The 23,323-nt window shown below is 38.1% G+C and overlaps 1 protein-coding gene across 8 annotated transcripts in view; it reads left to right on the forward strand.

Annotated features, from left to right (window-relative positions):
- Positions 1–1,278: 1,278 nt before the first annotated feature.
- The window catches only part of LOC111141906 (RNA binding motif protein 39), a 33,229-nt gene continuing 11,184 nt past the window's right edge, over positions 1,279–23,323 (forward strand). For 2 of the 8 annotated variants that reach the window (XM_022494736.1, XM_022494737.1), the window contains exons 1-10: positions 1,279–1,604; positions 2,240–2,303; positions 4,054–4,103; positions 8,548–8,742; positions 11,070–11,135; positions 11,232–11,285; positions 13,785–13,902; positions 14,374–14,526; positions 17,799–17,936; positions 20,271–20,336. In XM_022494736.1, coding sequence (XP_022350444.1) covers positions 2,253–2,303; positions 4,054–4,103; positions 8,548–8,742; positions 11,070–11,135; positions 11,232–11,285; positions 13,785–13,902; positions 14,374–14,526; positions 17,799–17,936; positions 20,271–20,336 — 891 coding nt within the window. In that variant the 5' untranslated portion in view covers positions 1,279–1,604; positions 2,240–2,252. Of the gene's footprint in view, positions 1,605–2,239; positions 2,304–2,528; positions 4,104–7,360; positions 7,433–8,547; positions 8,743–11,069; positions 11,136–11,231; positions 11,286–13,784; positions 13,903–14,373; positions 14,527–17,798; positions 17,937–20,270; positions 20,337–23,323 lie in introns of all 8 variants that reach the window. The other 6 variants (XM_022494739.1, XM_022494740.1, XM_022494742.1 and 3 more) reach the window with 5 other exon arrangements.

The following is a 23,323-nucleotide window of genomic DNA, read 5'->3' on the forward strand; positions in this document are numbered from 1 at the left end:
CATAAGAGGAAATGGAGGATAGGCTCCGAGAGATTACTCGTCCAAGGTCACACAGTGTTGGAAGCTTATAAGAACCGAATTATCTCATGTCAAATCTTTACCCCCTATCACTAAGCTGTTAATAGACTTATATGTAAGACTTTTTGCTCCTAAGTCCTCTAATTTTTTCCAAATGTTTTTTTCAAAAAAATTTTTCAAATACTTTTTTTTTCCCCAAAGATTTTATTTATTTATTCGACAGACAGAGATCACAAGCAGGCAGAGAGGCAGGAGGAAGTAGGCTCCCTGCGGAGCAGAAAGCCCGATGCGGGGCTCGTTCCCAGGACCCTGGGACCATGACCGGAGCTGAAGGCAAAGGCTTTAACCCACTGAGCCACGCAGGTGCCCCTCAAATACTTTTATCTTGGAGTACTAGCTTTATAGTCAACCTCTCTGCTGCCTCTTTTTTCATAGTGTTGACCAGAGAACAGGTGGTGCTTTTATACTCTTAACTGCCAGGTATCTGGAGAATTAAGGGGCGAAAGCCAAGTCCCAGGGGAATGGAAGACATTTTCGAGGAAACAATAGCATCCCTGACACAAGGACAGACTATAAAGTTCGGGGCAAAAAGCTTATCCATTGCCGACGGAAGCAGTTTGTTTTTTCACCTTCTCTTTGCCTTTCTACACCATTTCCAAGGGTGTTTAGTTAGCGGTGTCTAGCCCTCTGGCTCCAAGAGGCCGGAATACCTAATTTTTACTCGACAGCAATAGCCCCCTATGGTCTCTTCTTGCCTTCTCTTTTGCATGCTTTTTCACTTCCTCACTCCTGTTAGATAATCTATACATACATGACGGTTTTCGTTGTAGTCTATCGCCATATGGACTAGGTTGCCTGATGGCGACCTTGACAGACACCAGGGTGGGAGGCCCGGGGGAGGGGAGAGGCGGTCAGCTCTGTAAGAGAAACCTTCAGACCGCTGTGAGGAGGCGCTACAAGGAGGAGGAGACCACCGAGGTCCACTCAGCGTTCAGTTTTTAAAAAGATTGACGGGATGTGTACCAACTGTCTTAGCGCTAGCTTCTTGCGCGGTCTCGCGAGATACGAGCGGCTATGTGGAGGGGGTGTCAAATGCTCCGCTCTGAGTGGGGGATGGGAATATCTGTGGCGCAATCATTGCGCGAGATTGGGCCCTGGTCGCCGGGGCTATGCTTATATCTCGCGATATTTCAGTTGCTCCTGTCTGGAACTGGAAGCAGCTTCTCGCGAGAGCCCGTGCTGAGAGCTCCGTGAGGCCCCGTGTGTTTGTGTGTGTGTATGTGTGTTGGTGGATGTGAGTACGGGGAAGCAGCGGCCGCCATTTCAGAGAGCTTGCCGAAGCTGTCGCAGGGGTGGATCCTGAGCTGCCGAAGCCGCCGTCCTGAACTTCCGCGCGGGCTCCTCTAATCCCATTGTTTCTTTTAGATTCGCTCGGGCCTATCCGCCCTCGGAGCCCGAAATTCGGGCTGGGCGGTACCGCGGCCTGGGCCTAGCGGCTTAACAGTAGCAACAGCGGCAGCAGCAGCAGCAGCGCCCCCCCCCCCTTTCCGAATACAAGCACCCCAGGGGCCCGAAAGCCCGCACAGGTAAGGAGATGTCGCGGGCTTGTGTATTGTCAGAGCTTTTCAGAGGTTTGGGTTTTGTCTGGTTTGAGGGGTACTTTTTAGGCGGTCTTTAAGCACTGCGGTGGGGGGGGGGGTTGGCTCGAGAAATCAGCTGCATTTCGGCGACCGCGCCCTTATTTTCCGGTCGTTTCGATTTTTGGGTTTTTGGGTGGCAGGGACCCCAGAGAGGTTTCGGGCGGATGGCGACCGGTCCCTTTGAGGCCTGGCCGGCCGCGACCTCCCAACATGGCGCCAGCCGAACGCTACCACGGCATACAACCCCTCCCAACCGAGGGAGTTTCCCTTTGCCCCTAAAATGGCAGCGCGGGTTTTGCGCGGAAAGAGGCGGTCTAAACTCGCGGCGCGCGGGTTCTGTTTTTAGAGTTAATTGTGGGCCCTTTTTTTTTTTTTTTAATTGTATATTTAATGTATTTCCGTGTGTTCAGTCTTGGAGACATTTCAGATTTAATTACCAAGCCTGGTTAAGTGCATCGTGCCACTTTACTCATTCGAGGGCTTTTTGAAGGTTTTTCTGAAGTTTTGTAGTTTGTCGGGTAAGGAGATTGAGCGCCGTTGAAAAATGTTTACTCACTTGAATTACCTTTTTTATTTTCTAGGCGATTAGAGAAAATGGCAGACGATATTGATATTGAAGCAATGCTTGAGGCTCCTTACAAGAAGGTGAGAAAAAACATGTCGGTGAGGTTTATATATTTCTTAATTTAGCATTATCACGAAACTACTGCTGAAATGTAAACTAACATCCCCGGAGCCCTCTTGATTTATCTTATCAGAGATGCATTACGTGTAACTTACAAAAGTAAATATATGCTATTGATGTAATAATATTGTGCAGTAGTTTCACTTCAGCGTGATGAATAAATGCCCATCTATCTCTCTTTGTAGACTTGCCTAACGATATCTCACCTCTACTCCCATGAATTCACCTTTGATTCCAGTGTGAACTGTCAATCATAAGGTAGTAATTGAGTGACTTATCGCTGTACCGTGGTCCCCTAGGTAAAATGACTCAACTAAGAATTACCAGCTCCAGTTTGGTATAGCAAAAAGGTGAATGTAGTGGTTTGGGAAAATAGCAGGGGTCCAAGAATAACAAAGCATAACCAGTCTATGGCAAGCAAATCTTTAAGTTTTACAAGAAGAAATGGGTGAGATTTAAATTTTTTTTCTATATATATATGACTGGTGATAGTAAATACTGAAACAGGCAGGTGATGATCTGCTCAGTTAAAAATTACTGAAATTCTTGGATCCCTGAATAGAAAAAATTTTTTTAAAGCAAAGGAGGCAGTATCACAACTTAAGAGTCACTTGATGACTGTTTTACTGTGCTCCGAATTGTTTTATTTTTACTTAGTCCCTGCCATAATATTTCACACTAAAAGCTACAAAGGAATTATTTTGGCTAGTAGTATAGTCTGACCCATTTCAGTATCACAGTAAAGTGTCTTTTCATTCTTTCACCAGTTGGTGGTGAAAATAGCAGTATGCATGCATTATCACTGGTGTCGCAAACTGTAAGCTTTGTAAGTTAGCACTTCTATAACTGATGTGATCAAACTTTAAAAAACAAACATTGCGCTAAACCTTTTAAAATAATACGTCTGTTTTGGAGTGTATAGCACGACCATGTGGTACCAGTTTGGATGAATTCTTTTTAGCTTTAAATAGTGTATGTAGTTTTATAATGCTTAGACTCTTGAAGAACTACTTTCTGTTTTAATGTTAAGATTCTTGTGTCTTAGTTTAACATGGATGTAATTCCATGTAAACAGGTATGGAAGTAGGAAATGTTTAGGTTGGACTGGTGGATTATTAATTGACTTTCTTGGGTTCTTGGGAGTCAACATTACTAAAGCAGTGTGAATCCCTGTTTGCTTCAGGGCGAGATGTGTGACAGAGGTGGCATCAAGCTCTTACAGTCCCAACCCTCCAACGGAAATGGGCGAAGATCTCAGGAATGGCATCGGTCACAGGAAATCGATAGTGGCTGGCTGCTAGCATGGCCACTTGGGGCTTAGGCAGAAATAGAGCCATGGTACTGACCAAAGGGACCATAGCACATGGAATAAAACTCAAAACAGGACTTCATTCATGTTTTTTAGAAATTCTATTTAACCACTTCAACAACTGTAAATGTGGATAACTTAATATCTAACTATATAAGAAAGTAAACTTTAACATGTTAATATGCATTTTTATTTTTGTATCTTGATGACTTAATTGTAAGCAACAAAGTGGTTAAACACGTACCCATCTAAATTTTTTTATAGCCTTCCATGTTAAACTATAAACAAGTAATTAGTTTTAAAATTGTTTTGTATTTTCTTATTCCTATTCCCTTTACCCTTTGACAACTTGAAATGTTACCACTTCGTCCTCATGATGTTCTTCTATCAACCCTGCTTAGGATGAGAACAAGTTGAGCAGTGCTAACGGCCATGAAGAACGTAGCAAAAAGTAAGTTATAAGAAGGGACCTGGGGTGGGGGGACCTTTATATGATTGAGATCTTAAGTTGTGTTCCTGTGGCTGTAGCATCAAACAAAGTTCTCTTCAGAAGCTTTTTCTTGTCTCTCTTAGAGAAGTCCTTCTTTACCTTCTGAAGGGATGAGAAACTATTTGAGGATATGAAACTATGGATTCTTTCCCTAGATTTCAGGATATAGTTTCAGGGATCTTTTGGACACCTTCCCCTCCAAGTCTATCCACGACAATCTGGATAAGTGTTCCTGTATTAGAGTTTGTCTTTGTCTTAAATTTATAAACTTGGGCTTAATGTTTTGGTGGTATATCCATAAAACTTCCGTATCCACTGAAGATGGGTTAGGAAGAAGAAAAGGTAACAAATAACCGGCCTGTGGAAAACATTGTTTTAAAGGAGTCAGAGCTGTGAATTATTTATGCATCTTGCTGCTTAAAGGCCCTTTTTTGTAGCAACATTACAGCATACTTAAGTACTTTTTAGGTGCCTTTTACATGGCTTTTGTTGCTTAAGCTTTTAAAACTTAATTACTTGAATAGTGGAAATGGAGTTTTTTTTTTAAATTGTGCATATTAATGCAATTTACTATGTTAAATGAGTAACCTGTAATAGTAACTAAGTGCTATAGACTAGAATACAGTATATGATGTTTCCGTGACAGCATAAACCAGAACCGCTTTATAAAGTTGGATCCTATTTTTGGAGTATTCTTTCTGCTCTAAAAATTAGCGACTCTTAACATCACGTGGTTATAAGCTTCAAGTTGTTTCAGTAGCCTGTTTTGTGATGTCATTAATTTGTAATGTACATGACTCCATCTAATGGAAAATGATACCATAGTCCCTTATTTGATTTTCTGGCTCTTTTCCTAATAAGAGCTCAAAATGCTTCATAATACACTACCTCAAATTCCTCACAACAACTTTTATTAGGTAGGTTGATAGAATTTCACAAAAGAGATGAGAAAATTCTTAAATTGGATTATGTAGGCTTTGTTATGCTGATTATTTTATTCTTAACAATTCCCATAAAAAATGTAACGGATTTAAAATGATGCAGTTTGCAGAAAATGTCTTTTTTTTTTGTTTGTTTGTTTTTTTGGTTCAAAGTTGGGTAGAGGGTCTGTTACAATCACAACAGATTGCGGAAATTAATCACATTGGGTTTAGTCTTGAATTGTTAGATTTAAGGCAGTCAGCCAATTATTGCATTGTTTAATGTCACCTGGTTTTAGACGTTTTCCCAAAGTAACAATTTCCTAATTAATAGTTTTAATTCCCAGTTTGTAATGAAAACCTAGAAAGGACTATCCACATAAATTGAAATTAATCCAATCTAGGTATCAGGCCTATTGGGTAGGTAAAGATCTTACCCTCAGTGCCAAAAGGATGAGGACATGCACTTCGGTCACAGAGTTTTCTTTGTTTGACCATTCTCAGATGTCACTCCTTGCTACTAACTTGATCTCCAGTTTGTATTTATTTTCATTGTGCATCTAAACTCATTTAAGGCTACCAAGCTTTTACAGGAAATTCAGCATCAAGGTCTCCATGACTGATGCTTTGTGGCCTTTATTTAATGTAGAGTCTTATGATACTGAATAGAAGAATGGATAATTTTCTTTGATTGGCTGTAGGGTAGCCAATATAAGGCAACGTCCTTTTGAAATATCCCAATTACCACCTAGTATTGTTTTAAATGTACAAATTGTCATATTTCTCACTCTCTGCTAAAGCTGCTTAAATAAATGGCTTTTTAGTTCAATCAGGAACTTCTCACCCACTTCTCTGAAGGGAATTGAGCTTTCAAATTTATTTTAAAGTTATGTAGAAATAAATTTTCATATTTAAGTTTAGATAAAATGTAAAATGACAGTGTTCTGCGCATTAGTGTTCTGCATAAATTCTCCTAAAGGAAAGTGCCATGTTGCATTTTCCATCCTAAAACTTCATTGTCTTAAAAACAATTAAGTGTTGGGATATAGTTTTAAGAAAAAATGTACAACCTGAGGAATTGAAAGTTGACCAACTAGTAAATGTTTTCTTTCAAAAAAATAGTTCTGATTTTCAATACCTACACTCAGTTTTATTCTGATAGTAGTAGAAGGAACTAAGTTTAATATAAATTGGTTATCAGTTAGCCTACTTTCTGAAGAGCTATACCCCTGAGTTTGGCAAGAACTCAAAGTACACCTTTTAAGTATCTGAGCTTGCCTTCATGGGAATATTATTTGTTAGTGTAACCATTTTCTGAAAGTCTAAAGTAGCATCCATTCAGTTAAACTCTTTAGGAATTACTCAAAAGGATAACAATAAAATGACACAGTTGAAATATATTGGCTACTGTGTGTGGATTATCTATAAATTTTGGAATAAATGACTTTTCTATTTTTTTTCTTATTTTCCAGAGTACTTTGCATTTAAATTTTAGATCTTCTTACATGGAAGAGGTCAAATCCAGTTATAGCAAAACACCTTTACAGCAGAGGCCATATAACCAAAAAGTCCAAAGGCCCAGCCCAGTGGACCATTTACTTCAATGATGTTCAGTACAAAATTCCACTGCCACTAAAGACTTTGGAAAGTCCCTTTTAAGTTGTAACAGGATTTGACTATTAGTGTGGATTTTGATAACCCTTCTTTAGTTAACTTAATGTTCTTTCAAGCTGCAATTTGTTATAGAGAAGTATATTGCTTTCTTAATTTTTTTTGTCTGGGCTTTTATGAAGAGGATCATGCTTCTGAATGTCTTAGTATGTTGCTGTCTTTTTACCTGTCTGGGGTTGCCTTCAGATGTGGGTGGGGACTCATTTGTACAAAGTTCCAGGAAGACTTTTAGTTGAAGTTAGCTCTCCAATTTTCCAGTCCTTTCCTTTGGCAGAATAAGTTTTGGGCCTAAAAAGACATAGATTGGGAGGTTGGCTGCCTCTCTGCTGTGGACCGTCTATGAGCAGAGCAATACTTTACTTGTCTGTCCTTTTTGTGGGGGATGGAGTTACTTTTTACTTTGTCCCCTGATTGACTATATGTAGGACTTTTGATGATAGCTATCTCACAGAATTCTTAGGCTAAAACAGTGTCAGGTGTTGCAGGCAACAAAGTTGGAATGTAATCTGTTGCCCTTTTGGGCATTGCTTTGATGACTTCTATATAATGAGTGTAGCCTAATTTTCTGTCATGTGCTACCTAGCATATACATTTCTGACAGTCAGGTGGATTATCTTGAAATTTTAGACAAAGTTTCTGCCTCCTTGGAAAGCTCTACATCTCCTTGTGATTGGAGTGTGGGTTTCAAGATTCCAGAAGGTGGGTGTCTTCATTTTCTATTTTCAATGCACTCTAAGATGACCTGCTTACAGGTTCTCTGAGGCAGACTTCAATTGCTCTTATGCTAACTTTGCTTTGATAAGGACTAAACAGTTTAATTAAATTTTCCAAATGATGTAGAGTTGTCAAAATGTTTAATTATCTTTTTAGCCACTACAAATTGACATTTTAGCAGAATAAGTTTATTTTTAAATGTCTTTGAATTTATACTGAAATATCTGAAGGCACCTCTAAAATTTGGGTGATGACAAAGAGGTACAGATGGTAAGATTTAATTACAAAATGAATGGGTGGTATACTGTGAAGAATACAGAAATGAACAGAAAGATATGACTGACTGGCTTTTTTTACCTTTCAGAGTTTGAGATTTTATAAAGATTGATTAAAGGTGTTGATCCTTGTTTTTGATTGCACCCCACAGGCTTGTATAAACTGGCATGCTCCATTTTCTGGTGTATTCATTATAGCTTTAAATAGAACATATCCAAAAAGGTCACAAAAGTCTAGGTGTGTCAGAATGCATTTTATTGCATTAGTTGCATTGTTCTTTGTCAATACTTGTAAGTTTGCCCATGAAAACCAAAGTATTGATGCTTGTATGGCCCTTTCAAGTAGAAAATACTCATGTGTAAATAGGGTCAAAATTGGCTCACATAAAGGAAGTTAAAGTGTTTTCAATAATTTTTTATGTATGACCCATTGTTACTTAATATTTTATTGTAACTTTGATTTTATTACTGTATCTAGTAGATTACAGTAATACTACTGGCCAGTTACATGTTGGTCAAAGTTTATTTAAAAGTTCAGGTTTCAACAAATGATTTCCTTGTTAAAGCTGTACCTGACTCTCAGGAGCAATCATTAGAATTCCTGCTCTCAACTGATTGTCAACTGACTTCTTATTTTCAGTAGTAGAAGACAAATTTTGCCTTACCTAGAATTATTTTTTCCATAAGTATGATTATGTATCATTGTATAATAGTAAAAATAGCAAGATAAATTTACAGAAAGATTAAGATTTCTGACCATAAGAGGAAGTATATTTGGGCAGTTTCTCAAATCAGCAAGATAATGGTAATTTTTTTTCTTCTCAGGAGGAAAAAAAGCAAGAGCAGAAGTCGTAGTCATGAACGGAAAAGAAGCAAAAGTAAGGAACGGAAACGAAGTAGAGATAGAGAAAGGAAAAAGAGCAAAAGCCGTGAAAGGAAGCGAAGCAGGAGCAAAGAAAGGAGGCGGAGCCGCTCAAGAAGTCGAGATCGCAGATTCAGAGGCCGCTACAGAAGTCCTTAGTATGTAACTATAATTTGTTGATTTTGGTTTGAGAGTCATTCTCTAGGTATCCAGAAAACAATCTGAGTAATGTACATTATAAAATTTTTGGTTTTCAATATGTCTAGTTAAGCATTAAATAAGGATATTGGCGTTGAAAAGACATAGAAAAACAGCACATGGGCCAGTACATAACTTTTGTTTTACTAGGCATACAGATTATTTTCTGTTACTCTATTCAAAATATTTTAACTGTATGCCAATCCGAACTAGACCAAAGCACTAGAATGCTTTAAAAGACTTGATACTGTAGTGCCAAAATTTTAAAGCTTAAAGGTATGTGAGCTATTTCAAATACTCTTTGCTGAATATAAATTTATTTAAAATTTTAAAGCTCAAATAGATAAATTACTAATACATATGATCAGTCAAATATGTAACTTATGAATCTTTTCTGGCTGTTTCCAGCTGAAATGACAGATCCTTTGTGAATCTGGTGCATGCTCCTTGATAATGATGAATTTGGGGGCTCATCACATTGTATTCGAGGTTTTTAAAATGAGTAAAACACTCAAAGTGCTTTGAAATCCCTATGGAAATTTGATTGTAGTTTAACAAGTTGGAGACATTGTTTATTATAGTCATTTAAAAAACTATGTTAATAAATAACTTTGGAAGGAATCTACCTACAATTCTTAACACAAGGATTGAATCTAGCACTCTTTAGCCCTTTACCTTTATTCTTTTGTCTTAATGAATATACTACTGTAAACTGGGGGGGAATGTATTAAAGGAAAGACTCTGAGTTGAATGGGTGGAGATGGAATTGAAAGACAAAGACATGAATAAGAGTTTTGACTCTTTGACTTGGACAAGTTAACGCTCTAAGCATTAGTTTTCTCATTTTTTAAGAAAGGTAACAACTGACAGATGAACTTCAATGAGTATTGAATTGACAAGAGAATGAAAATAAAGGATGCATAATACTTAACCTGCTATTCATGAAATGTTTGGGTATTATTTGAAGCCATTAAAGTTAGTAACATTTTGGGTTCTGATTCTGGCTCTTTAACCTTTAAAATAAAAAGGATTGAACTCCTTGTTCTTGAGTTCTTCCTAGCTGCTTCTTTCACAAACATTTAAGAGCTGAAAGAGTACCACAATGTTTTAATTCCGAATGATTCTTTCTTGGTTGAATTTATTAAGATTTACCATATTTGTTTTTATCAGAATTAAATAGGGGGAAAAGGATTACCTTAATAAATTCTATGTATTATGTATCTGTTTTAGTAATGAATATTTGAAGTCGGCCTATAATCCTGGTCTGACTTAAAAAATGATTTAGTTCTTATGTTTGGTTTCATGTGATCTTTAATTTAGTCAGTAAATTTATATTCTTAACTGTGACTGTTAGTTTGAATTGTGAAGGACCCATTTAATATAAAATTTTATTTGGAGCTGCTTGGGTGTTTCAGGTATGCTTAGAGTCAATGAAAACAAGTCCAAATGTGGATAACATACCACTAGGTACTTCGATTTTGCTACCCTTCTTGAAAAGGAGAGTAGGATGAGCACTAAGGGACATATGACTTGTCCCTTTAAGTTAATTTGGTCTTTCAAAATTAAAAAAAGGTCCTAAAACTATAAGGCCTTTTTAGAATTCAGAATAAAACTGGATCTTAGAATAATTTTATGATCTCTTTTGAAAACATTCCTTTATTATGTCAAGTTCACAAAATTTTTTTTGAAATCCCAATGAACTTCACATCTTTACTATGGAATATTTTGTCACAAAGAAGTGAAGTATGACACAAACTGCTTTCATGCAGTCTCTGAGATTTACTGTTAAATGGAAAAGTTGGAGTTTAGTCTCTCTTCAATAATTTCTCAAACAAGAAATGTATTTATGAATTTTGTGTATATGTATGTATAAATACATAAATTCCTGGGAACGGATCTGCAAAGATTCATACAAAATTGTTAACTGTAGTTACTCCTTGTAAATAAGATTTATTTTCACTTAAAAAAAGAACACCTCAGGAATGTATTCATAAATGTGTAATTAAGAAAAAACGGTAGACTGAAAATGATAGAATTTTCAGGATCTGAAAAATATTGAGGCTGTAACCTTTGGTCTTGGCACCTCTCAGTGGTCCAGGATGGATAACTATAAGAGCAGTTGCCTGGGATAAAGTTAAGAAAAAAAAGTCTCTTATTTCCTCTTCATAATTGAGGTGGAAAAAAAAAAATCAGCCTAAACAATGTTAAACTTGCTGGAGAGCGCATGAACGCGATCTTAGCAAGACCCTAACCCTGTAACTAGTGTAATTTTGTGTTTCCTTTTTAGCTCCGGACCAAAATTTAACAGTGCCATCCGAGGAAAGATTGGGTTGCCTCATAGCATCAAATTAAGGTTTTTAAACATACTTCTGAATTGTTTAAATTGTTTTTCAAGGAACTAATGTGGTGTACTTGTTTGGGTAATTTCTGAAACTTTTTAACTTTGCAGCAGACGACGTTCCCGAAGCAAAAGTCCATTCAGAAAAGACAAGAGCCCTGTGAGGTAGCTGTTGTCCCTATTTTTTTTTCCTTTGGCACTTTGAGCTTTTATAAAGCTTTTGCAACTTATGCTGCTATTAAATTTATTAAGATTTAATAGTTTAATAGTTTGGACTGTGTTAAATCAGTGTGGTTGTGTAAGTTCATTTTAGTTTCCTATAAGAATGGAATAGTAATTACAGTTTTAAGATACAAGGTGGTATTACATGTGCTCTTAAATCCCTTTTAAATAAAAGTTAATGGTAACTATAGAAACTTGAAATAGACTTGCCTCTGCTTATCTTTGGAATTAATAAATTTTGAGTTACTAAAATTGCGTCATGGGAAATTGGTTGTAATAGACATGAGTTTCACTAATCTGACTCTACTGAGATAAAGTAATTTCCAAAGTCTTAACCAAGTTGACTTGTTTCTGAGTAGTAGTAATCGTATGTTTGTGAGTTATTTTCTTCTTAAATGAAATGAGACTTATTAAGTCTATCATTTATTTTCATTCAAGGAAAATTTTGATAAATGGCAGCACTGATACTCTTTCTGGCTTCCCTTAAAGGGCACCTTTTAACTTAGAGTTCATTATCTGTTATATTTGTTACTTGGTATATTCTAATTCTAGGATTTGATGAAAACCTTAATGATTTTAAAAGCTCTTTTTGTACCTACTGAGTTTTTTTTTTTTTTTTTTTAAACTCTTTAATACTTACTCTTGTAAGAAAATCCCCTTTTGGGGCGCCTGGGTGGCTCGGTGGGTTAAAGCCTCTGCCTTCTGGCGCTCTGCATGATCTCAGGGTCCTGGGATCGAGCCCCCTCTGCTCAGCAGGGAGCCTGCTTCCTCTCTCTTTGCCTGTTTCTTTGCCTACTTGTGATCTCCCTCTGCCAAATAAATAAATAAAATCTGAAAAGAAAAGAAAATCCTCTTTTCTCGTTTTTTGGGTGTAGTCTAGCTTTGTACCTCTGTTTTATAGTTTAAAATTACTTGTTAATTTACCAAAGAAATGTACCAGAATTTTGTAGGTGGAATACTTCAAAAGTACCTTCTTGAAAATATCCAGAATGTGGATAAGAGCATGTTTGTGCTTTTATCTTTAGCGATTCACTTAGAACCTTAACCTTTAGTGATGTTTTATAATAAGTAACGTTAATAGGCACTTCTTTTTTTTCCTTGAAATTCATATAATTTGATCTCTTGTGCTCTTTTACTTGGGCACTTTAATTTCCTCCATATAGTCAGAAGTGCTCTTGATTGTCAAGGCTATCTGTAAAAATGAATAAATTGAATTCCACTACTTGTATTTATTTAATTTCCTGCTTTCCATATTTGGTTTGTATATGGGTATGGTTTCTGTATTTTATAACCATCAAGAAACATTGCTTTGGGGGTGCCTGGGTGGTTCAGTGGGTTAAGCCTCTGCCTTTGGCTCAGATCATGATCTCAGGGTCCTGGGATCAAGCCCCACATCTGGCTCTCTGCTCAGCAGGGAACCTGCTTCCTCCTCTTTCTCTGCCTGCCTCTCTGCCTGCTTGTGATCTGTCAAATAAATAAAATCCTTAAAAAAAAATGAAAAGAAACATTGCTTTGTATACTGGGTTTATAGAGGCTTAGAAGACATGCGAATAGGGGCACCTGGGTGGCTCAGTTGTTAAGCTTCTGCCTTTGGCTCAGGTCATGATCCCAGGGTGCTGGGATCAAGCCCCTTCTTGGGCTCTGAGGGAAGCCTGCTTATCCTTCTCCCAGTACCTCTGCTTGTGTTCTCTTGCGGTGTCTTTCTGTCTCTCAAAGAAATAAAATCTTTAAAAAAAAAAAAAAAAAAGACTGATAGAATAAGCAACCAGGTCATGATTCTATATATTTGTCTCAATTTGTTAAATAAAAATTCAGGGGAAAAATCAGAATAAAATAGTTCTTATCATCTCAGGTTAGTCATTTATGATTGTCAAACTTTATTTCACTTCATGGTTTTATGGTTTTGGACCATTCTGACATTGTAGCTAGTAGGTGGTTAAAGACTATTCTTAAGCTCTAAGGCTTCGGATTGGTTTTTTACTAATCTGAAGAAATTACCATATGTAAGAACTTGAGATACCAATGGACTTTTGTTCTGATGTCATGTAAGATGATAGCAGAAGAAACATTAGTAGTTATCTTGTTGAAGGAATTGAGTCACATTGAACTATTTTATGGATATTTTGTATAAATCTTAGTGAAAATGGGTTTGCAAGGGACACCTGGGTGCCTCAAGTGCCTGAGGCAGTTTCTCCCTCTCAGGTCGTGATCCCACCTCCTCAGTAGGGCATGGGGAGTCTGCTCCCTCCCTCTGCCTCTTACCCTGCTTGTGCATGCTCACTCTCTCTTCCTCACTCTCAAATAAATAAATGAAATCTTAAAAGAAGAAAATGGGTTTGGGAATAATGATAAATTACTTGCAAAGTTTATTCTGTTCATAGAAAATCATAAGGTTATTTTTAGAATAATTTATAAAATGCATTGTTTTTTAATTCCTGTTAGGGAACCTATTGATAATCTAACTCCTGAAGAAAGAGATGCAAGGACAGTTTTCTGCATGCAGCTGGCAGCAAGAATTCGGCCAAGGGATTTGGAAGAGTTTTTCTCTACAGTAGGAAAGGTAAGTTTTTAAGTCTGTTTAGGGAGGTTGAATAAATGGGAGTTGTGAACAAAATTTAATAATTGTCAGTGTGTTAGGTTAAATTAGAGAATATTTAAACATCGAATCTTTTAATTTAGTAGAATTCAGTTAGGGAAACTTTTGGGGAACATTTCTATTTTGCCTCCATTGGAATTTAATAGTGTTGGAATTAATTACTATTATCACACATTGATCAAAAGTAGAAAAAAAAAAGAAGTGGACTGACATGTTCCCTTAGTTAAAACATTGAGGGGCACCTGGCTAGTTCATTTGGAACATGCAACTCTTAATCTCTGGTCACAAGTTCATGCCCCACTGTGGGTGTAGAGATTATTTAAAAGTAAATTTAAACCACATGATCTGTTAAAAAAAAATTTTTTTTTTTTTAATGGTTTACAGTGGATGGTTGCATAAACAGAAGCTTATGTTAAGTGTGTGTTTTGTTTTTAGGTTCGAGATGTGAGAATGATTTCTGATAGAAATTCAAGACGTTCCAAAGGAATTGCATATGTGGAGTTTGTTGATGTTAGCTCAGTGCCTCTAGCAATAGGATTAACTGGCCAACGTGTTTTAGGAGTGCCAATCATAGTACAAGCATCACAGGTAATCATTTGCTTGGTTAGGAATTTGATTAACAATCGTGTTAGAAACCTGCTGTTGCTTAGTATTACGTTATAGTGTCTTGCATAATCATTAATTATTTGAGTTAGATGTTTTCAGAACAGCTTTTTTCCCCTTAAACTTTGTTTTGGTTACTTTGATAATCGTATATTCTCAACAACATCCTGTTTTAATACAAGGTTTAAATACCTATTTCATGAAAAGACAGAACATGGTATAGATTTTTTTTGATTTGTGATAATTTATTAGTTGGGGATAGAAAAACATTTAAAAGCACATTTACCCTTTCTTTCAAATGGAATGATTTTGACATTTTTAATAAATTTAATATTTTCAGTGTTTTTTAATACACACTTGTGTGAGATTTTGTAAAGCGTTAAGAGTAGTTTGAGCAGCCTTTATTTCTACCATTTTTTAAAGGTAAAATGTTTTAAACTAATCTTGTGAATGTTTTCTATTTAAAATTTCTTCTGTTTAATTCCTCTTTGCTGGTACTTTATAGTAATCCAATATTGCCTTCGGGAAATGAAATTAGCGTTAGTAACGTTAGTGCGTTTAAACGTGGAAAAACTGAGATGTATTGTTTTATTACATGAAAGCATTTTTAGGATGCCATTATTGATAATTTGTCACTGCTTACAAACATCTGTAGCTCAGGTGTTTTTTAAATGGTGATTATAGGATTTAAAGAATATTTTCGAGCAACACATAATAAAACAGTCATTTTGATAGCTTTCCAAACCACTGAAATAAGTAATCTGTAACTCTTTTTTTTTTTTTTTTTTTTTTTTTTATTTTTTTTTTTTTCAGAGAGAGAGAGGGAGAGAGAGCGAGCACAGGCAGACAGAATGGCAGGCAGAAGCAGAGGGAGAAGCAGGCTCCCTGATGAGCAAGAAGCCCGATGTGGGACTCGATCCCAGGACGCCGGGATCATGACCCGAGCCGAAGGCAGCTGCCCAACCAACTGAGCCACCCAGGCGTCCCAGTAATCTGTAACTCTTAAGATAATCTGGTTACTTCATCAAATTTTCATATTCTAAAGTTATTCACAAGCCTTGGAACCAGATCTGACTTGAAATTCCAGTTTTACTCACTGTTAATAAGCTGTATGTAACATTGGTCAAGTTTGTATCTTTTGTCATATCTAAAAGATAATATGTTCTGTTTAGTGTTTTAGAAGCACTTAATATTAGGTATTATAACAGTGGGAAAATAATTGTTAGGAAATGGGAAAAATTAGTTCCTTGAGTCATTTCCTGAGATGGAGGACAAATTTGTTTATTTTTACTTATTTATGTTAGATTTTATTTATCTATTTGACACAGAGAGACACAGTGGGGGGAACATAAGCAGGGGAAGTGGGGGAGGAGGAAGAGACCTCCCTCTCAGCAGGGAGCCCGATAATGCAGCTTGATCCCAGGACCCTGGGATCATGACCCGAGCCAAAGGCAGACGTTTAACAACTGAGCCACCAGGCACCCCTGGAGAACAAATTAAATGGTGTGTAGATTGTCATGAAGAGGGCTAGAGTCCTCAGATTAAAATGAGGATTTTTTTTTTTTTAAGATTTTATTTATTTATTTATTTGACAGAGATCACAAGTAGGCAGAGAGACAGGCAGAGAAGAGGAAGCAGGCTCCCTGCTGAGTGGAGACCCCCCCCCCATGTGGGGCTCCATCCCAGGACCCTAGGATAACGACCTGAGCCACCCAGGCGCCCCTAAAATGAGGCTTTGAGTTGATTTAACTTTAACCTCTTTAGGACATTGATACTCAAAATTCCTCAATCTGTTAATATGAAAAGGAACTTGTGGTAGAATATGAATTGATAACCATTACCTTTGAGAGAGACTTCCTTTGGAAAAAAATGTCAGCTAAACTGAATGCTTTGCTCGATGTGATTTTATATTGACAAAAAAGCCCCTTTATGGCAGCCAGCCAATTGGTGTGTACTGTACTTTGAGTAACAATGATTTTGAGAATACATTAATTTTGATGAACAACAAATTCCGTGAGACAGTCTTATTTTCCGCATTTAGTATGTCTGATATCAGGATGCATCTCATTTAGATGGCATAGTGTACTTTTAGGATTGATTTCATTTTACATATGAAATGGAGGGTATGATTGCTTTATATAGGACTTACGCTTGTAAAACTTCAAAGTTTTGGGGCCCCTGGGTGGCTCAGTGGGTTAAAGCCTCTGCCTTTGGCTCAGGTCATGATCCCAGGGTTCTGGGATCGAGACGAGCCCCGCGTCGGGCTCTCTGCTCAGCGGGGAGCCTGCTCCCTCCCCACTCTCTCTGCCTGCCTCTCTGCCAACTTGTGATCTGTGTCTGTCAAATAAATAAATAAAATATTAAAAAAAAAACTTCAAAGTTTTTATTGTGGCAAAATATGTATCTTAAGCTGGATAAAATACTGAAGATTTTGTTTAGAAAATTGGCATTTGAACCATTTTCTTAAAATTTTAATTTAGTGCCATTAATCAGTCACATGTAAATGGGAATATTTGTTCTGTGTATGACTTAGTAAACTTAGTGTACTTTCATTACTAGCCTTTGATAGTACTTGTCATTAAGCAAACCTAAAATGAATAGGATTTTACTATGATTAAAATGATTTGGATTAGGGGGGCCTGGGTGGCTCAGTTGTTAAGCCTCTGCCTGCAGCTCAGGTCATGATCTTGGGGTCCTGGGACCCCGCATTGGGCTCCCTGCTTGGCGAAAAGCCTGCTTTTTCCTCTCCCACTCTACCTGCTGTGTTCCCTCTCTCACTGTGTCTCTGTCAAATAAATAAAATCTTCAAAAAAAAAAAAATGGGGGCACCTGGGTTGCTCAGTGGGTTAAGCCTCTGCTTTCATCTCAGGTCATGCTCCCAGGGTCCTGGGATTGAGCCCCAAATCCTGCTCTCTGCTCAGCAGGGGGCCTGCTTCCCCCTCGCACTCTGCCTGCTTCTCTCCCTACTTGTGATCTCTCTCTCTCTCTGTCACAAAAATAAATAAAATCTTAAAAAAAAAATATGAGGGGTGCTTGGATGGCTCAGTTGTTAAGCGTCTGCCTTTGGCTCAGGTCATTATCCCAGCATCCTGGGATTAAGCCCCACATCGGGCTCCCTCCTCAGTGGGAAGCCTGCTTCTCTCTCTCCCTCTTTCCCTGCTTGTATTCCCTCTCTTTCTGTCAAATAAATAAAATCTCTAAAAAAATGATTTGGATTAGTGCTCTGTGATGTGCATTTTGTCTTATTTAACTTGCAGGCAGAAAAAAACAGAGCTGCAGCAATGGCGAACAATCTGCAAAAGGGAAGTGCTGGACCTATGAGGCTTTATGTGGGCTCGTTACACTTTAACATAACTGAAGATATGCTTCGGGGAATCTTTGAGCCTTTTGGAAGGGTAAGTCCCATTATCTTCAATGATCCTTAATAGGTTCTTCTTACAATATAACTGCATAATCTGTGTATCTGCTTCGGCATGTTTTAATAAGGTTAATAGTAAGATGGAAGAGTGCTTCTGAGAGGGTTTTGTGGCATCTTAGATTAAGGTAGTATCTCTGAAAGAAGGGTGACATTTGAAGATCAAGAATCTTTTAGTTATTTCATTTATAATGCTGCAGTGAAACGCGTAGAGTATTAGAAGCATCACCTTTTTTCAAGTCAACATGAATGATGAGAGTCTCTGTGCATTTGGAACGAGAGATTTTGTTTTCTTTGGTTGGGTCTTCAGGGGAGGTTTTTGTGTGTGTGTTTTTTTTTTTTTTTTTTTTTAAAGATTTATTTATTTATTTATTTGACAGACCGAGATCACAAGTAGGCAGGGTAGCAGGCAGAGAGAGAGGAAGGATAGCAGGCTCCCTGCCGAGCAGAGAGCCTGATGTGGGGCTCGATCCCAGGACCCTGGGATCACGACCTGAGCCTAAGGCAGAGGCTTTAACCCACTGAGCCACCCAGGCGCCCCGGTTTTTGTTTTTTTTTAAGTACAATCTAGCTCACCAATGTGGGTGCCCAAACTCATGGCCCCAAGATCAAGAGTCGCATGATGTTCTGACTGAGCAACCTAGGCACCCCCTGTTGATGTTCCTTGGATGCTTGTTTTTTGGCCTTACGGAACATTATGGGGTATGTACAGAACCTTTTTTCTATCTACTCAATTAAGTAGTTAGACTGTTCCTGTTCAGTTGGTCCTTATCTTATCATGACATTTTATTTTAGAATAAATGTTAATAACAGTAGGTTGTACTGTAGTTTAAAATATTAATTATGTGGCCGTGAATAAAAATGTTGGTAACTGTTAATACTGCATCCACTACTAATTTTCATTTCCCTTGGATATACTTTTTCACTATTTCCATTCAGCCCCTTTGTTAAACTGTTTAAAGAGTGCGTAATGGTAAAAGTTGGGTGTTGACTGTGGGCTTTTTATTAAAATAGAAATGTGCACACACTGCATAGAAATCTTTTTTTTTTTTTTTGGTCAGTGACTACAAAGTTAATGCATTCCTGAAATTACCGGACATGAAGAAATAGAGTAAATCCATGCTCTATTTGAATTTTTTATGCTCTCTGTGTATGAACAGCTATATTGAGATACTGTGGTGTAGTACACAAACCATGTACTTCACCTCCTTCAAGTGAACAATTCATTGCCTTTTAAATGGCTACCCAGAGTTGTGCAGTGATCATCTATATTCAGAGTTGATTTTATTCTTAAGATTTTTTTAAAAGATTGGTTTATTTGGGAGAAGCAGGGTTGGGGACAGAGGAGTTAGTTTCAAGCAGATTGAGTGTGGAGTATGACGCAGGGCTTGATCTCTGAATCATGAAATCATGAGCTGAGCTGAAACCCAAGAGTCACGCATGTAACTGCCACCCAGGTGTCCCTGTTTGTAAGATTTTTATTTTTTTATTTTGTCTCTCTTGAATTTTGTATTTGTCAGAGTATGCATGCACACAAGCTGGGGGAATGGCAGGCTGGGGAGAATTATGCTCCCCCTGAGCAAGGAGTCTGTGGGACTCCATCCCAGGGCTCAGGGGTGGTATCATGACCGGAGCCAAAGGCAGATGCTTAACAGATTGAGTCACCCATGTGTCCCAAGATTTTTAAGTAATGTTTACACTCACTGTGTGACTTGAACTCACAACCATGAGACCACAAATCGCATGGGCTATTGACTGAGCCAGCCAGGTGCCCGTTTTAGTTATTCCAACATCTTGGACAGTTTGTCATGTCTGATACTAATTGGAATTTGTGTTTTTAGCATAATGGAAAGAAAACAAAATGTTAATTTCTAACACCTGATTGTAGTTTACAAAGGACCTCTGGTTTTTAGTTTTTTTTTTTTTTTTTTTTTAACAGATATCACAAGTAGGCAGAAAGGTAGGCAGAGAGAGAGGAGGAAGTGGGCTCCCTGCTGAGCAGAGACCCCCCCCCCCATGTGGGCCTCTATCCCAGGACCCTGGGATCATGACCTGAGCTGAAGGCAGAGGCTTTAACCCACTGAGCCACCCAGGTGCTCCAGTGATTTGTTTTTGAGGCAGAAGATTGTACTTTTTATTCCACAGTGCATAACTTCTTGTTTGAGAAGCATCTAGGCTTTCAGAAGTACTTTTGGAGATGGGTTGAGATGATTTGTTTTTGTTCGGGGAGGGGGGACTTTAAATCACGTTTCAAGGAATAAAATGCTTTTGATTCCTCCTCTGCAGTTACATAATAATTGTTTTTATTTTTTAGATTGAAAGTATCCAACTCATGATGGATAGTGAAACAGGTCGATCTAAGGGATATGGATTTATTACGGTAAGCAATTACTATTGTTAACATTATGATTTAAAATTTGATTGATTGAATGACTTTAAGGTTTTAGACCAAAGTACTATAGTAATACTTTATTAGTTATTGATAGTGGGAAAGGGTGCTTGGTTCTTTTTTTCAAATGGTTTAAAATAGTTTGCCTTCAGTAGCCATGTATACCAAATGTTGATGCTTGCTTAGCCAGTTTTCTCTTACCGTGAATATAGTTAATTTGTATAGCTGGTATCCACGAGATTGAAATTTATGACCCCATTATGAGTTTTTTTTTGGTCTGTAATACTTTTTGTGATATTTCTGGTCGTTGAATGCAAGTGTCTTGATATTCTTTTTTTTTTTTTTTTTTCCATAAATGAATTTTACTTTATTTTTAAAATTATTTATTTGACAGAGATCACAAGTAGGCACAGAAGCAGGCAGAAAGAGAGAGAGGAGGATGCAGGTTCCTGAGTAGAGAGCCTGATGCGGGGCTCAATCCCAGGACCCTGGGACCATGACTCAGGAGCCAAAGGCAGAGGCTTTAACCCACTGAGCCACCCAGGCGCCCCGATACCTTTTTTTTTTTTTTTTTTTTTTACAGAGTTTGTTTGTTTATTTGACCGAGAGAAACCACAGCGAGAGAGGGGACACAAGCAGGGGGAACGGGAGAGGGAGAAGCAGGCTTCCTAGTGATCAGGGAACCTGGATGCAGGGCTTGATCCCCAGGACCCTGGGATCATGACCCAAGCTGAAGGCAGACGCTTATCAACTGAGCCACCCAGGTGCCCCATGTCTTGATACTCTATCTTACTTTTTTATTATATGGATGCATCTCACAGCCACGATCAGGGTGGCCCAGTTGGTTAAGCATCTGTCTCTTGAATTCATCTCAGGTCTTGATCTTAGGGTCCCAGTGCATTGGGCTCTGCACTGGGCATGGAGTCTGCTTGAGATTCTATCTTCCTGTCCTGCTCTTCCCCGTGCTCACACACGTGTGTTCTTTCTAAATAAATAAGTAAATGAAATCTGAACAAAGGTGTTGTCCAACCATCATAGCCCATTCCCTGATTAGGGTGTTGGGTAGCAGCTGGAAAAACTGTTTGAGTGGACGTGCCCCTTTAAAAGTAAACCCTCCTATGTTCTATTTCCTGATGCTATTTAATTACATAATAGAGTTTTTCAAATGTTTGATGTTTAGAACTTTGGAAAGTTCTGAGAACTGCTATTTCTAGTGTAAAATGCAGGTGGTAGATTGTCACCATTGCTGCAGCCATAGGGAAATAAAATTTAAATATAGACAGGTTCAGTTCTCTCATTCTTTTATTTTTAGATTTTATTTATTTATTTGACCTTGGGGGGGCAGGCTATAAGTGGGAGAGGGAGAAGCAGGCTCCCTGCTGAGCAGAGAGCCTGATGCGATGCAGAAGGCAGAGGCTTAACCCACTGAGCCACCCAGGCAACCCTGCCATCTGACTCTTGATTTTGGCCCAGGTCATGGTCTCAGTGTCATGAGAGCCGTCCTTGCATTGGGCTCCACACTGGGCATGGAGTCTACTTGAGACTCTTTTCCCCTCTCTTCTCTCTCTAAAAAAAAAAAACAGATCTGTTTTTTAATGATAGAGAAAGTTTTATTGGTCATTTGGTTATTTTTATTGGTCTTCATACACTGGTGGAAGGAGAAAAGTTTACAAAACTGTTAGTATGGGCATTTGGGTGGCTCATTTGGTTGAGCCGCTACCTTCAGCTCAGGTCATGATCCCAGAGTCCTGGGATTGAGTCCCATATCCGACTTCCCTTCCTGCGGGGAGCCTGCTTCTACCTCTCCCTTTGCCTGCCAACTCCCCCTGCTTGTGCAGGTGGATGTGCACTTTCTCTACCAAATAAATAAAATCTTATCAAAAACTGTTAGTAACTTTTTTAAAAAAAGATTTTGCTTGAGAGACAGAAGAGGAGCAGGGGGAAGGGGGAGGGAAAAGGCGACTCCCTTACTAAGCAGGGAGCCCAATTTGGGACTCATTTCCCAAGACTCCAGGATCATGACCTGCCCCTATTAAAAACATCTTTAATAAATGAAACAAGATGGGATAGGGAGGGAGACAAACCATAAGAGACTCTTAATCTCACAAAACAAACTGAGGGTTGTCGGGGAGAGGTGGGTAGGGAGAGGGTGGTTGGGTTTTGGACATTGGGGAGGGTATGTGCTGTGGTGAGTGCTGTGAAGTGTGTAAACGTGGGGATTCACAGACCTGTACCCCTGGGGCTAATAATACATTATATGTTAATAAGAAAAAACAAAACATTTTTAATATCAGCTATGTGTTTACTGTTGGCTATGATTTAGTTATCTATGTACAAAGCTTAGATTATTTTAATTTACATGGTTCTGCTGTGTGTTCATAAATGTTTGTAAGTATGTGTAATTTTTTCTTTCTCAGTAGGAGAAAATGTTTTGAATCATACTGATGAGATACTAAGCTATGGGAAAGCTATGGGATTGCTGGGAGGTTGTTGTCATCATTGTGTCGTGTCGTGTCCCCTCCCCCCCCCCATTAAAAATGAGAATTAGTGTGCAACTAAGTGTGTGTTTGCATCCTGGGAATTAAGAATTTCCACGATTTAAAGAAAAATATTTTTTATGATTTTATTGGCAATAAAATGACCCACAATTTTGTATTAATAATAGCTGAGTGAACTTTTAATTTTTCTATTTAAAGATTTTATTTAGTTATTTGACAGCACAAGCAGAGGAAGCAGCCAGTAGAGGGAGAGGCGGGTTCCACGCTGAGCATGGAGTCTGATGTGGGACTCGATCCTAGGACTCTGGGATCATGACCTGAGGCTGAAGGCCGTGTACTTAACTAACTGAACCACCCAGGCACACCAATAGCTCTTTTTTTGTGATAGGAAACAAAGCACCATTTTAGTTTATCTGAGCACATTAAAAAGAGTTTTGATGTTAGGAAAATTACTTCATATGCTTTTTTTTTTTTTTTTTT

Source organism: Enhydra lutris, unplaced genomic scaffold, assembly GCF_002288905.1.
Source record: "Enhydra lutris kenyoni isolate GAN:26980312 unplaced genomic scaffold, ASM228890v2 scaffoldscaffold6, whole genome shotgun sequence".
Lineage (NCBI taxonomy): Eukaryota > Metazoa > Chordata > Mammalia > Carnivora > Mustelidae > Enhydra > Enhydra lutris.